Source organism: Sminthopsis crassicaudata, chromosome 2, assembly GCF_048593235.1.
Source record: "Sminthopsis crassicaudata isolate SCR6 chromosome 2, ASM4859323v1, whole genome shotgun sequence".
Classification (NCBI taxonomy): Eukaryota; Metazoa; Chordata; class Mammalia; order Dasyuromorphia; family Dasyuridae; genus Sminthopsis; species Sminthopsis crassicaudata.
In genome coordinates, this window is record NC_133618.1 from 37,687,870 (window position 1) to 37,703,695 (window position 15,826).

Genomic DNA, 15,826 nt, shown 5'->3' on the forward strand with positions numbered 1-15,826 from the left:
GCCAAAACCCTCTGAAGGTAGAAGCGGCCTTTCTCCTATCAGCTCAAGATTCCCCCAGAAAGGATGAGGGAAGAATCAACAAGTAACTCAAACTGCACACTCTATTTTTCAGAGCCACAGCAAAACCAAACACAAATCTGATACTGGTCTGCAAGTCAAATCTGAGACCTCCATGTAATGGAAACCTCCCTTGGGCTCCCAGGGGCCCACTCATTCCCCACCCCTGCCCAGGGCTTGAGCCTGGCTGTTGCTCAGTACATGACTGAGGTGTGCTGGGCTGGCTTATGAGATCCACATATATTCAGTATGAGGAGGGAGTTCATACCCAAGGACATTGCAACGCAGGGAGAGAGGAACAAGCACGATGAACGGAAACAGTTATTTAGGCAAACAGAAGCAACTTTCTAGAAAAATCATAGGCATTTTTATTTAGAGGTAGACAGATGAGCATGGACTGCTGTAGTATGTCCCATTTAACTGGTTTGTCATTCATTTTCAACCCCATTCATCCATCTTACACTGCAGGTAGACCAAGGAGGTTAACGAGATATTGGTTTGAGACAGTAGGTGCTGGAAAAGGGATATATAATTACATACACTCATCGCAAAACCAGAAAAACTCTTTTTTCAGTGTTTCCCCAACTCTGACACCAATCAAGTACTCAGAACAGGTTCAAGAAATGCAAAGTTTGACTTGGGAGAATTGTGAAGGCTCTCTCCTGTCCTTCAGCAATAACAAAGTTAATGAAACTTTTAAATGAAGGACAAAAGGCAGGTCAGTCACTTCACTTCCCCCGAATTCATGAACATTCCTTCCATCTATGCCCTGGAACTCGCCACCTTAGGACTAGTACAGAATACAAATTGCTATTCTGCAGAATTTCCTTGGAGAATTTTCCATTTAAAAATATTTTAAGGGAGACCCCTGTTCACATCTGGTGAGCCGAACAGAGCAGATTATATTATTGTTTTGTTTGATACATACATCAGCTGGCTCTGAATGGTCCTCAAAATGACAAGGAATTATCATCAATGACAACCAACATCAAAACATAATGGAATTGAAGCCTGATATAAAAGTAGAGAAATATGTACAGTAATTCACAGCCCAGAAGGAAAGGGGACCTTAATGAGAATCAGTGGAAACCTGGCTATTTTACATAGCTAATTTTGAGACAAGTCATATTTAGCACAAAAGCAAGTATAGCACAAGTGACACTTCCTTCCCACTGCCCCCCAAATTTTAAAAAGACTTCTTCTTTGGAGGAGTCCTCTGCAACACTGTTAATCACTCTTCAGGGAGCAGGAATGTGTAAGTATGGTCCCAAGCAGTGGTAGGAACTTGATCCCAAATGGCTTCACACTTTGAGAATGGCGTATTTGAAAAGGGCCATAATAGCAGCACTGATCACTCCTGAAATTGGTACAGTAACAAACCAGGCCATGAAGATGTTTCGGAAGAGTCTCCAGTCCACAGCTTTCTTGGAGCGAAGCCAGCCAACAGAAACAACGGAGCCCACCTGCAAAACAGCCCACAACTTTAGCTCCTAACGAGTTTCATTTCCACAATAATTGATACTGATTTGAAGTTCCAGGACACCTCAGCCTTCCTATCTAAAAACTAAAAGAGTAAATGGCCCCCGAGACCCTCTTCTTGTTCCAGAAGATTCTTAATAGTCAAAACAACATAGTCAAGAAATAGAGCGCACTGCCATAGAGCAGGGCAAGCACCTGCATTAGGACCAAGGACCCAGAGGCCAGGCCCACTGCCACTGGCTTATCCCTTGTACTGGGAAAAAGTTGGACAACAAAACGACCCAAGGTGGGCTTGGACTTTTAATTCACTCTCTGATACATAGGGTCGGCAGAGCTGTGCACTATTTCCTCTTAAGATGATCAATTTGATCTTCTCCACTGCTCCAAGAAAACCATGGAGCTCAGAAGCTGGAATCTGACTCCTGCTTGACTCCAGAGACAAGCCAATCCCTGTGCCTCGATTTCCTTATCTGCACAAAGGAAGTGGATAACAGTATCCACCACAGGTCTTCTCAGACAGGCTATGCTAAGTGCTCTACAAAATATTAAAATACTACATGGACAAGTAGGAGCTCTTCCTACAATGACTTGGATACTTTTGATTTGCAATTGAGATCTCATAGCAAGAAGTCTTGACCTGCTCTCCTATCACAACCCACTACGCCCAAAGACAGATTACAAATGATTGTTTCATAAGTTTAAATTGCGAGTGAATCTGATGATAAGGTGGATGAGTCCATTTTAATTACTCAGACTAAGCTCAAAAGGTTACCTCGTACCACAGGTACGTACCTTACAGTGAGTTGTGCTGATGGGAAGGCCAACATTTGACGCAATTACTACGGTGAGAGCTGATGCCAGTTCAATACTGAAGCCACTGTTGACACAAAATGATTGTTTATCAAGAGAGCCTAAGAACCCAGACCCAGGTCCAGATCTCCTCTCCAATTACCAGTTTACACTATCCTGCTCTGGACAGAAAAAAGGCCCTATCAGATAACAAGGTAGGCCTCCACAAGCAAAGCAGGCTTCCTTTGTTACAATTCAAATTTGCCAATAAAAACTAGCATAGAGCAATGACCTCAATGCTCTCCTTCAACAGGAGAGCCTTTTATTCCACTACGTGTCTAAAGAGTGTTTTAAATTCTACTAGGAGGTAGATGCTACCACAAACTCAGCTGCTTTTCAAAATGTCTGGCAAAGGACTCTGTTCTAGCTCCCAGGTAAGAACAAATGAAACCGGACACACAGCCGTCCAAACTAAAAGTACTCTTGTACTTTTGTAAAATTTTGTAAAATGTACTCTTGGCACGTCTACCAGGTCTCAGGTCTTGGTGTATTCACAAGATAGTTTCTTAGCCACCTGAGCCACTTACTCACTTAAGATCATTCTAAGAGAACAATTGTTAGAGATCACATACTAGAAATTTAACCATAAAGATAGGCTTATGGTTTTGCTACTATAAAACAATAAAATGATAAAGTAATAAAACTCTATACAAATTCAACTCTCTAGGGGTTATCTTTGGTCTTATAACCACCCATTTGTTTCTTACCTAGAGGGTGTGATTGGTGTGAGATCCTTTCCCATGGTCTGAATAACTCTCCTTCCCCAGACCCAGAGACCAATACATATACCAACACCACCATACAATAGGAGCCAAATTGGGGTTGCTACTTTTGAAGCAACATCTCCAGTTTCATAGACCAAATACAGAGCGACCAGAGGTCCAATGGCATTGCTGGAAGATAAACAGAGAAAAACATGTCAGGATTGCAAAGGCCAATCTTCTCTTTGCTGCTTACACACATCTTTATGCTAGGTAGACTAACAAGCCAACTGACCTTACATCGTTGCCACCATGGGCAAAAGAGCCAAAGCAGGCCGTGAGGATCTGCAAGAACTGGAAGAGCAGGGAGATCTCTGGCTTGTCCTGGTCCCGCCACTCTTCGAGAGAATCCCCACTACCCTTCCTGTCCCCAAGGCCCCGCTCAGCCTGCATGCTCACATCCACGTCAGACACCGAGTGGATGTCAGAAACAGCATTGCAGTAGCTGGTATAGCTATCCATACGGACCCTCTTCTTGGAGTCAGAGACAGGTCCGGTCAGCTTTTCCATTTCTTCCCCTTTCGGCTCTCCTTCTTTGGCACGGAATGAATCCAAAGGCATGCCGCAGATGGCCATGGTGTAGGATGTATAGCTGTTGTTACGCCTGAGGGGTTTGTCACTTGAGTCCCCCATGCAGTCTCCCACCTTGGCAAGGTGCAGCTTGTGAAGTAACTCTTTGTATAAGCCAGAATCTTTATGCACAGTGTGATACTGATAGTGGCCACTGGAATTCATCTGGTTGCTGACTGTTTGATTGAATTGGACTAGGTTTCCATTGGGCAACTGCACTGTGCCTAAGCAGGATAGAAGGAATTTATATATATATATATATATATATATATGTGTGTGTATGTGTGTACACATGAAATGTCTCTATTGCCATCCCCTCCCCCTTTTAAACTTGTAAAAGCTTATAGAACCTAGAAAAATATCTAACCCTACTAATTCCCCCCTTTCTAAAAAACATAACAACAACAACAAAAAAAATCCCAGTCAATTGCTTTTGAGACCACAAAACTAACCATTCGTTGCACTGTCAATATTCGTTTCTTTCATATCTACATTAGGCAGCCTCTCTCGCTCTGGGGCTTCCTCCAGATCTCCCAGCTTGAATGAGACAGTTCTCTCCTCCACTGCAGCTCGCAGTGGCACAGTAGCAGCTCCCATATCAGAAACAGGGTTCCTGTTTTCAGAATCACCAAGGGACAGCTTGGCTTCGTCATGATCTTCTTTTAAGCTACTCTTTTTCTCCATTAAAGGACTCTCAGAAGGACTTGATTTGATTTCTCCTATAGCAAGAAAAGGCATTTTAAAGTACATCAACCTTTCCTATGATCTAAAATTGCTTTTCTGAAATAAATTCAGAAGTTAGATCATATGTGTGTATATATGTGAGCTAAAGAAAGTGAACTACCAACCACTAGCTGTATTCCAACAAAAACAATCTCAGGAGCTAATACAGGGGACCAATTAATTATTCTATTCAATTCAGTTAGTTTTATTTTTGAAATGAAGAAGCTGAACAAGAAGGCTTCAAGCTTCTATTCTCATTCAGATACCATGATTACAACTACTTTCTTAAGTCCCTGAACATTCATGTGGTTTAAAGCCGAAACCTCTTTCAGCTACAATTGTTAGGTTTTTAACCTAAAAACAAAACCTGGCTTTAAGACTAGGCAAAATTCTAAGATGCTGCTCCTCAGGCTGGGACACATCAGGCCTGGCTTAGTCAGCCAAACCTGAGATGAGCTGAGCTGAGCCTGCCCTCCCCCTGGGCTTCTTCAGGTCTGCAGAAGGGAGTGACGCAGTGCTCACACTGCTGCAGTCTGCGTCATGTATTTTCTGGAGAGGAATAAACTGCTCTAAAGCCCAACAGCACGAATTTTCTGTCAGAGATTAAGAAAGGAAAAACCTCAATCACTTGGGAAAGAACCCCAAGGACCTCAAAACTACTAACAACTTATAAGAGGCTTGTCATATAACTAAGTACTGAGTAGAACTGTTTAAAATCATACCACCCTCCCCAAAACAAGACAATGGAGATCTTCATACACCACATAAAATTCATGCTCTAAAGACAAGTACCACCAATCTAGATTTGGGCTTGTGGGTATCTTCAAGGGTAAGTTGTCACTTCAAGGGTATCATAAGATGCTTAGTTATTTAGTTTGCACTAAAAGGCTCCAACTGCCAAAAGAGGATTCCACTTGCCACAACAAATGACCTAGCCTTCTCCCAGGGCTCCCTTTCAGCCTCTCTATCTATTAACTCTTATTCATAAGGAAGAACTTGTTTCTCTTTCCCACCCTAACCCTTCAGAAATTGGGTATCTTCTTAAGCCACTCAAGAATTTCCTATGAACTATTCAGAATTTTCCAATCGTTGTGAAACAATGACGTAACGCTCTCCAAAACACAAAGGAACATCAAGTCCTACAGGATCTCAAAGTTTTAAAATTTAACAAGTCCAAAGAGCTACATTTTTCACTTCATGTCAGATTACTTACGTTCAATTTTTCTCTTCATCCTGGGACAGACAAGGAACCAGACGATAAGGGCACAGAAAACAGCACATCCCACCGAGATGAGGATGGTACCCCACAGAGGAAGTTTGTCAAAGCCCAGCACTAGGAGATAAAATAAGGGATCTTGAAAACCCCAGGGCAACAGCCCCCTGCAATACCGGCCACTCAGAGTGAATCTGTGATAAGAGTGAACTGACCTCTGGAACAAAGACAATTCAAGTCTTAAAAGCCTACAGAAAACCCTGACAAACTGAAGCTGATTCTTCTTTTTCCTCTTCAGAACAGACTTCAAGATTGTAAGAATTTGGATGACCTGGATCCAGTAGAGAAGGGATAGACTGTGCTGGCAATACTCAGATCAAAATGACCTACGGGTCATGATCTTACAGTTCCCATTTCCCTTCTATCTCTTTCCTCATCATCTAAAATCTACTAACTGTTAGGTTAATCCCAATTTTCTAAGATTTTTTTTTTAAAGGAATACAAAAAATGATGGTCCATCAAATTACTTATTTTCTTGTGACTTAGTTTTCCTGTTTTTTTGGGCCAAAGTCCCCAAAACCTTATATGTTATATATCTCCATCTTGGTCTTCATCTAGAAAATAAGTGGTTAAACTGGGACTATCTCCACTTAGTTCTACTAGTCTTAATTCTGTCTCTGCTGTCTTTGCTACTTAAAAACTTTTTTTTTAACTGAGATGCACAGTAACACCAGTATTGCCAAAATTTGTGACTAATGCCAATTCATGAAAAAGATTCTCCCCCTTCCTATCTCCAAAAAAAAAAAAATTTAAAAAAAAATTCATGTAGTGATTTGAAGAAATCACTTTAAAACATGTACATGGTTCTCACAGTTACTTTAAAATCTTTTAAGTAGATCCATGAATTAAGCAAAAATGATTTATAAACATACCCCACCCCTTCCTATCTGACTATGAAACAGTTAACCCAATACGAGCCCCTTAGTATGTTTCATGGGAGGCTAAGTTAGACATTCCAGCTTCATCCTCTGCCTCAGCCAAAACAAAATAGCCAACATTCCATAATCTTTGCAGTCTCACAATAGTTTTTCTCTCTGCTGCATGAATTCCTCTTCCAAGTGCACTCACACCAGCTGTCAAAGATTCCCAACTCTTCTTAGTCAAGTAGATTCAAGGGAGTGATTTAAAATTTAGGGAACGGAATCAAGGTAACTGAATTCCACTTGAGGCCGAAATGAGAAAATCCAACACCTCAAGTCTTAAGACTGATTATCCAAGGTTGAATAAGGCTAAGGATTCTTCAGTAAGCAGCCAGGATCCTGATTAATTCCAGTACTTTTTAGTATAGGTAGGAGGAGAAAGGGAGGGAGAAGACCATATTATCGGTGGTTCCTGTGAAGACTAAAGAGGAAAGGTCTGGAGTGATTTAGAATCTGAGCAGGTCTCTGGTTGGGAAACTATCTAGGTTAACTCAGCGTACACTAGCCTGCAGCCTTCTGTAATGGGCACAGGCCAGCCACCTTCTAGGAGATTTCAGTCCTGTAAAGCAAAAAGGGGTAAATTGGGCATTTAATGCAAGGTTTGTAACCAAGTTCAAATTTCACATTTAAATATTTTCATCTGAACTTACAGGGGGCTCCAGTGTACATGATGGAGAAGAGGTTAATTCCAATTGTGCAGGCATAGAAAACTGGCAGGGCCCGTAAGCCATTAGGAACTGGATCACTCTGAAAGACAAATTTTAAGGTTAAATAGCTCAACAAAGTCAAAGCCTACTTACAAGCTGTTCATCCTGAACTATTTTGTGGAAAGAAAAAAGACCCAGGTTCAAGTCTTCCTCTGGCTTAACTATGTCTATGAGAAATCCACTTAACCTTCTCTTTCAATGACCTGACCAAATTACAAGACTAAAGGGCAGTCTGGATATCAATTTCCACTTCCTATTCCCACACATAAAAGATGAAAAGTAGGGCAGAACTTGGAATTAGCAGTTACTTTTTCTGCTTCTACTTGCCACACAAATGACCTAGCAATAATTCTAACATGGCATATACTAAAATTGTTAAAGAAAGACTGTAGACTAACTCTATTCTACCCCCATCAAGCAGATTCTTTTCATGTCTTTAGTAGCTGCGTAAGCCTGGAGACATTCGTTTTCAACTAATATTAATTCTGGGCCATATAAAAGATTTGCTAAGTGAGGTAGAAGTATGATGTACTCAGTGATTATTATCTAATGTTCTCTTGATTTCCACAAAACTATTTCCCCCAGCCTGAATAGCGCTGAGTCAGGAATCAAGATGAAGGACTATTAAAAAAGGTAAATTCAGAAATTTGATTTTGAAATAAGAAAAAGCAGATATGTCATTTTCATTTTTTGCTACCTGTTGTTTCTTCCCCAAATGACTTAATATACATATACATCATACAATAAGATTATGTTAAATTATCTATAGTAACTATCACATAAGAATCAGAATGGGGACCTTAATTTGATACTTTATTAATGGTTAAAAAACAACAACAACAACAACAACAAAACCAACTAGCTCAAGAATTAAAACACTAACAGTCAAAATTCATGCCACTAGAACACAAAACATGTGACCTTTTGATGGTAATAAGATACTTTAAAACATTATCTTGAATATAGAACCTCAGAATTTCAGGTTAGAAATTCCATCTGCCAAGAATGGCAACAATCCTTTTGCACATCTAAATATCCCTAGTAGAAGCAGCTAAAAATATTGTTAATGATAATTAAAAGAGATTGATAAGTCCAAAGTCCTTCAAATGAGTTTTGTCTTTGGTTCCTTTTCATTCTGTATCTGCCAGAAGCATGGAATGGACCATATATCAAAGAATTGTCCACTGTTCTAACACTGATGTTTTTTATTGATTTTTACTAGGCGAGTTTCACATTGGATAAAATTCAAAAGTTGCTACCTGGAAATATAACCAACTAATTTACAGCATAAATTCTATTAGTAAAAAGTATTCCAAATGCTAATTTTATGCACACCTTCCTTGGCTTTTTAATTCCTTTATATCTGAGCTGGGTTTTCGATGTAATGTCTAACAACATAAGACTACAGTCAGCTCCATGCCACCTCTGCGGAAAGATGGCGCTAGGGAAGTAGATTTGACTGAAACAAATTTCTCATTTCCTCTTCAGAGGATTAAGGTATGCAAATATTCAGAAAAAATTTAGAGTTTATATGGAAATGCAGCTAATAGGGCACAATTATAGAGAAAAATCAGAGCCTTCCCCAGTTTTTTTCCAGGTTATTTGTCGGAATATTATAGGCTAGATTTAGGACAACCAGAAAAGAGGGATTTTAGGCAGTTAACTCAAAAGCTGGGAAGACCCTAGGGGACCACCTAGTGGAAAGACCTCTTCAGACAACAGGAAACAATGTGAAATTCAGCAAATGGGGTTATAAATAAAAACATCATTTTGTTTCACACAGAAGCAATTTCCAATCCCTATTTCATTCTTCATTATTAAATACTGCGTATACTTTGAGATCCACATGCTATACTGCAGTAGAACAATGCAAAATAGCTGTTTTACATGTACATATGTCTATATCTATATCTACCTCTCTATCTATGAAGATCAGCACGAGAAGGCCAATAACCCCAAGAAGTCACTCAGAGGGAGATTTTTCTGGGCAGCAGCGTCACCAAACATCAATAAAAATGAACTGTCTCAGGCTAGCATGTCCTACCAGCTAATTCATCTGCACTAATGTTGCCCCTAACAGAGCTGGCACAAAAGCAAACTACCTGAGCCTGTCCCGTGGCTGTAACAAACTCTAGACTCGGTCAGGGAACCTAGGTCTCTTTCCTACTCCATGAAATAATTAATACTATTTTCCTGTACTAGCATGAATGACATACTATGAAGAGAATTCCTAACTTAACCCTGAACACAAGCTTACTTTCTATTTCAATATCTAGAGTTTTACATCCCTCTCCTTTCTGAAAAGGTTTGTAAAGAAATGAGCAGATAATGTTAAATCAGCAGAAAGGAAAAATGAATGACTTCTGTAGTTTACCAGCTCCATAATCAAGTCAAGGCCTGAATAGTGTTTCTCCTCTTACTCATAAGGTAGTGAAGTACGAAAAGGTTTTCTTTTCATCCCTCAATCTTCCCAGACTATGTAATATCTGTGAGGGAGTGACGTTGCCAGCAGGCATGTAGAAGCCTTGGCATATCTAGACAAGATGGAAATCTCCCCTAACATCTAACCCAATTTTTCAATCATCCAAACAGGTACCTTTGTCAAAGATCCCCCAACTCCTAAACGAACTGAAGAAAACTAACATTCACTGGTACTGTCTTTACAGATTAAAGTATGTCCAATGTTTGTTATGCCTTCTAAATGTGGGCTCTTAGAGGTGAGAACTGACTTTCTTGCTATAACATCTGGAAAAGTATCACCATACCACTATGTAAGAAAGCTATTGTGAAAATTGCACTACACACCCCCACTCCCACTGCCTGGGTGAAGGGGAAAAAAATGACAATTTAATCAGTTTCCTTTGTAGTCCTTTCTATCTCATTTTGCACATTAAAATTATCTTCTGAGAGAAGTTGCTAGATTTCAGACTGCCAGGAGTCCATAACACAAAATGGCCAAGAACCCAGCTCTTGGGTGTGCCTACCATCCATGCATATCATTGGAAGAGAAATGTTAAAATGAAGCATTTTTACACAACATGTATTCTTGTCACTCACCGATTATTCCAGGGAGAAAGATTCCAAAGAAAAAGACACAATGTTTTAACAAAAGAAAAAAAAAAAAGTTTTTCTAACCCACCTGCCCTTGAACTACTACTGAAGCATGTTTCTAGCTGCTTAACACATTACTCAACAAATAGCAGGCTCTCAAATGTTTACTGAAGCTTCAGTTAAATCTAAGCCTCTTACCAAACAGAAAACAACCTGCAAACTACTTAAGCCGTCTGTCTGATGGGAACTACACAACATCCAAACAGGTTCTGAAACTAGTCAGATGAACAGAAATCTGTGCTCCCAAAGCAAAAAAAAACCGGATACCTTAGGAGTCCAATACATGGGTACTCTGATGCCCAAAAAGCATAAGCAAACTTTATTCCTCTAAGCCTGGGGAAGCCAAAGCCAAAAACAAAAAAAGGTAGAATTCATATCTACCAAAAGCTCCCAATTCATCTGAGACTGTTTCAACTTTAAGTCATCAGATATTATCCAGAGAGAAGAGTCATCCCTCAGATTAGCTACAAAATATGTACAAAGTTACATTTTCCCAAATCATTCACAGAAAATGCTATCACTGCTCTCTCTCACCCACTCCCCACCTGGGCTATTTATTATTTCATTAATCATTTGGAGTCATATTTTAAATATACTCATCTCTAGAAATAGCCTGACACTCAAAACACCCCAGTTCCTATGACTAACTTATGTGGACTGTTGTTTGAGAAGGGGAAAATCGGATCCCTGAATCACACTCTGAAGCCTCACTGTAATAGTGGTGAGGAAGTTTCCCATTGTCTCAGCTACCACACCAAGACCGAGGACAGAATGGTAATTCTACAAAGATTCCTACAATCCTATGAAGTAAAGAGCTACTTCCCTGTATTCATGTCTCCAAATGCATAGAATTAATCTTTAATTCAGAGCCTCCCACTTTTAAAGTATTTTGAAAAGGATCTAGAGAATGAAAAATGACTAATTTCAAATTTCCAATTAACAGATAACCTAACTCAGATTATCTTAGCATCAAAAACCAACCAAAATCATTAGAATTTTTAGCCAATGAAATCTAAAATAAGACTACTTTGAGAAGTAACTACAGGCCTCATCTCAAGGCTAAAACACTAATTTACTCAGACATAGATTCTGACTACAAGATCATACCGTTTTGATTTGACAGTAAGATAAAAATTATGAGAGGCTTTTATCTATGGAATAGATGGGATCTATCCATATATTTAGATAGAGAACTCAAATGGACAACCTCCAGCATACCTTCTAAATAAAGTAGATTGAAGAATTGTGGGAGCAGATGCGAAAATTCAGTGTTTTTTGTGAAAAATTTAAACATTTGACACAGTTTCCCAGATCCCTTTTTACTCTACCTATGGACGAACACTAGGATTCCATGCAACATTTCGCGAACCAGGAAAAGCGAAGCTGGCTGCCAGTCTGAATCAGCATGTGCTAGTTTTCAGTTGCTAAGTTACCCTAGTTGTTTGTAACCAGTAGCCTAATACTTAGGACAGTCAAGGTTCATAAGGGAAACTGAGTGACAATAATCACTTTTACTAGTTACAAAGTTTCCACAGGAAAGTGGCACAAGACCTTTCCCTACAGCTACTTTTATGCCAGACAAACAGAATTGACAGCACTGCTTCCTGAGGGACTAGATGACCTAATAGATTTTATTTTCCTCCTCTCTAATTTCTGATTCAGGACCTCACTCCAGAGCACAAAATACTCAGAGAAGATAACATTGTTCAAGGAAATGTAACTGCAGACCGGGGCCAACCACAATCCCCGACTGCCTCTGCTTATTTGGGTCTGATTTAACAGCAACAGAATTTATAATCAAACCCAAGGGAAACTTAACTCCACTGGAAACTGGGTTTGAGATTGAACAAATCTCAATCTTAGAAAGAGGGGTGGGGGGACAAGGGGAGCTGTGTGATAAAGTAAAACAAACAAAAACCCCACAGCCATAGACTGGGGAGTTTAGATCCTCCCCATCCCTCCACCCAACATGCTGGGTCTCGGGTAATGACCCGGCCCTTTTCTGCCTCAGTTTCCTTCCTTGTCAAAGTTGGATTAGATCGATCATCTATTCTATGATATTCTGGATATAATCAACCAGTAAATTATGAAAATAAGTCATGTGCCTGTGGCCAAACAAATCATCCTGGAAAGGGCAGTTCCGCCTTTTGAATTGAATTCGATGTTTTTGGGACCCTGGCTCTCGATTTCTAACCCGGTTTCTGCCTCACTCAGAAATCACAAGCTCCCGCCGCCCCTGCCCCAGATGAAAGCCCACATGGAGGAAGAACGGGTTTAGCTGCTGCGCTTCTAAACGAGGCTACTTGCCTTTCGGAGGATGAAGGATCGAACCAGGAAGAACAGAATTGCAGACATGGTGCCAGAAAGAAGTGGGGAGATGAACCAGGACATCACTGGGGAGAGAGCACAGCAGGCACGGATGAGCCGCGGCCCCCAGCCCCCTCCGGAACCGCAGGCAGCCCACACCTCACGCCTGCCCGGCACCTACCAATTTTCAGCAGTGCAGACCAGTTGACCCCTTGCTGCCCCGTGGCCACCAGGGAGAAGCCAATAGTCGCTCCAACAATACAGTGGGTCCCAGAAATGGGGAGCTTCAAAAATGAAGCCACTAGCTGCCACACGGCAGACCCTGAAACAGAGGGGGGGTTGTCAGCCCTTTTGGGCCCCCCAGGGCAATGGAAGAGAGGACCCTGGCCCTTCGGGTGGGGGTTGCCCCAAAGCACTGGGACCCCACCCTCCTGGTCCCCCTGCCCCCGGGCTCCCCGGCCCCTTCCCCGCCCCGCGCTCACCGAACATGGCACTGACAGAGCCAGCCATGAGCAGCTCCTGCGTCGAGTTGTACATGTCCACGTCGATGAGGCCCTTGCGGATGGTCTCGCTCACCTTGGCCCCCAGCAGCACCGAGCCCACAGTCTCAAAGACGCTGGCCAGCACGCAGGCCTGGCGCAGGGTCACGACCCCCGAGCCCACGGCCGTGCCGAAGGAGTTGGCCACGTCGTTGGCGCCCACGGAGAAGGCGAGGACAAAGGCGATGACGAAGCCCAGCACGAGCATCCACAGATAGTCCGAGAGGGGCGCGGGGGCGGCGGTCGTGACCAGCGTCATCAGGGGGCTCAGGGTGGCGGCGGCCATGGCGCCTGATGGGGGGGGCGGCGGCTAAGTGTCCGGAGGGACCAGAAAGACTAATCACATACGACTAAAGAGTCACGGGCCCACGTCGCGGGGCTATCGCTATACGCGGCACGGGGACATTGCGGGCTGCTGCCGGCTTCGAGGACTCCGGGGAGTTCCGAGGCGGGGACACGACGCCATGGCGGAGATCAAGGGCATCCTGCGGGGGAAAACCCACCATAGCACTGTGCCCGCTCCGAGGGGCCCCGGGCGGGGGCGCGGGCACGTGGCGGCGCCGGGAAGCGCGCGGCTCTGGAGGGGGAGGGGAGACCCGCGCGCGCCTCTCTCGAGACCGTTGTGCGAAACGCGCGCGCGCGGGGGGAGGGGGCGGGAAGAGGGAGGGGCAGGAGAGCGCGAGAAGCAGAGAAAGAGAAGCAGAGAAAGAGCGCGCGGACCGGCCAGGAAGCCTAGGTTCCCGCGCGCTCTGCCTGAGGCGGAGGAGGAGGGGGCCGCCAAAAACTCCCGGGGGGGGGGATGGGCAACGTCGGAGAGCCGGGCTCAGCTCGAGACAAGACACTCTCCCCGATCCCGCTACTCACCAAGGAGAACCGGCAGCAACGGCGGCGGCGGGAGGACGGTTCTGGTCAGAAACCCCGGCACAAAGCGAAAAGACGTAAAGCCGCCGGTTCAGAGAGTCCAGGCCGAGCCAGGAACTAGCGGTGGCGCCCTGCAGCGACTACTCGAAAACCACACGCGGCGCCCAGTCAGCCATCACCTAGCCGGCGCACGCCGCCGGCGGCCCTTCTTATAACCGGCCCGGCGCCCCCACGTGACCCTGCGCGCCCCGCCCCGGCCTCCTCCCGCAGGGGGCCCCCGCGCCTCCCCGCTAAGGAGCGTTCTGGGCCACGTGATCTATTCGAGCCTCCCGATTGGTGGGCTGGAAGCGGAGGCCCTCGCCCCGGCTGAGAAGGATTCCCCCGCCCCCTCCAGGTCCCGGTGTTTCCCACGTGAGGCCGATGAATCACCTTTCTCGATCGGTGTTCCCGTTTTGAGTATTCCCGGCGGAATTCCAACCCCCCTCTCTCCTCCCGGCCTTCATCTGGCCTGGCTAAGATTCCGCGCTGCAGTCCCCCGGACAGCGCTTCCCTCTTCTGCCCGGATGTCCGGCCTCCTCTCCAGGCCGGTGTTTTCGGTCCCAGGAGTCTGGGCCTGGCCCTCGGGCCACCCGGCTTCTCTGACCCGCCCGCCCTTATGCCGGAGGGGCATTCCTTCAGAGAAAGGGGGACGCGGGTAAGGTCCCTCACCCGCGAGAGCATTGCCCCCTGGAAATAAAGGTGACGGTCCCTTATCCGTGAGGGGCGTTGCCCCCAGGAGAAAAAAGGGCACGCGGGCAAGGTCCCTTCCCCTCAGAGGAAAGGGAACGCCGGCGATGTTCTTTATCCACCAGGGACATTGCGCCCCCCCCCGGAGAAAAGGAGATGCGGGTGAAGTCCCTTATCCACAAAGGGCACTGATCCCCCCCTCATGTAGAAAAAGGTGGCTGGGATCCTATCCTGTAGCGGCACTGACACTCCCCCTCCCTGTAAAAACGGGGCCAGGGGGGTCGTTTCCGCGAGAGGCATTGCCCCTCTAGAGAAAAGCGGGAGGCGGGTGAGGTCCCTTATCCACGAGGGAGCCAAGGATTCCCCCAAGTAGAAAAGCAGGGCGGGAATAGTATCCCCTCTAGGCAGGCTCGGATACGGGGCTCGCCGAGGCTGGGAGTCCGGGGCGGGAGATCCCTTACCCAGGAGGGGCACGGACACCGCCCTCTGCCCCTCCCCGTAAGAAGAGAGCAAGGGGATCTTTGTCCACTAGACGTAGGGACCTCCCCCCATAAAAAAGGGACTCGGACGGCGAGGCTCGGTTACTGCGAGTCCCGGGACACTGCGAGGGGGTGGGTGGGGGGTCCTCGCACCCCCGAGGCCGCTTGGCAGGGCCGGGAGGAAGCGGTGGAGAGCCGTGAGAAACTGACAGCTCCGGGGCCCGGGGGCGATTTCCTCCCCTCCATCCGGTTGCCTAATCTGTGTAGTGGAGGTGGCCGGAGCGCTACCTTTGAATTCGGTCCAGGAAGTAGATCTATATCGGCCTTTTGTGGACTGGTCTGGGTGCAGACCGAGGAGTTCACCCAGAACTTGGGCTGGCCACTGCGAGCGTATTCTTTGGCCGCCGCCACGGACGAAACAAAGGGGGGGAAATACAAAATGACTGTCTGGTAACTGCTCGCCC

General features: G+C 44.9%; 1 protein-coding gene across 2 annotated transcripts; it reads right to left on the minus strand.

Annotated features, from left to right (window-relative positions):
* Nucleotides 1-401: 401 nt before the first annotated feature.
* Nucleotides 402-14,364, minus strand: SLC20A1 (solute carrier family 20 member 1). 2 transcript variants are annotated; one of them, XM_074285825.1, is made up of 11 exons: nt 14,161-14,364; nt 13,240-13,781; nt 12,939-13,079; nt 12,758-12,843; nt 7,283-7,379; nt 5,653-5,772; nt 4,169-4,435; nt 3,382-3,940; nt 3,093-3,278; nt 2,329-2,413; nt 402-1,520 (listed from the first exon to the last, which is right to left on the minus strand). In XM_074285825.1, the coding sequence occupies exons 2-11, from the start codon at nt 13,580-13,582 to the stop codon at nt 1,359-1,361; spliced, it is 2,046 nt and encodes a 681-aa protein (XP_074141926.1). In that variant the 5' UTR covers nt 13,583-13,781; nt 14,161-14,364; the 3' UTR covers nt 402-1,358. The 2 variants fall into 2 exon arrangements, with proteins under 2 accessions (XP_074141926.1, XP_074141927.1); XM_074285826.1 differs by lacking the exon at nt 12,939-13,079 and having other exon boundaries at nt 14,161-14,342.
* Nucleotides 14,365-15,826: the final 1,462 nt, after the last annotated feature.

Coding starts and splice junctions, on each gene's coding strand:
- SLC20A1 (XM_074285825.1), bottom strand. CDS start 13,582: ATGGCCGCCGCCACCCTGAGCCCCCTGATGACGCTGGTCACGACCGCC. Junction 5,773..7,282: donor CATGTACACTGGAGCCCCCT/GTAAGTTCAGAT, acceptor TTTATCTCCTAG/TGCTGGGCTTTGACAAACTT. Junction 3,279..3,381: donor CATGGTGGCAACGATGTAAG/GTCAGTTGGCTT, acceptor TTTATCTTCCAG/CAATGCCATTGGACCTCTGG.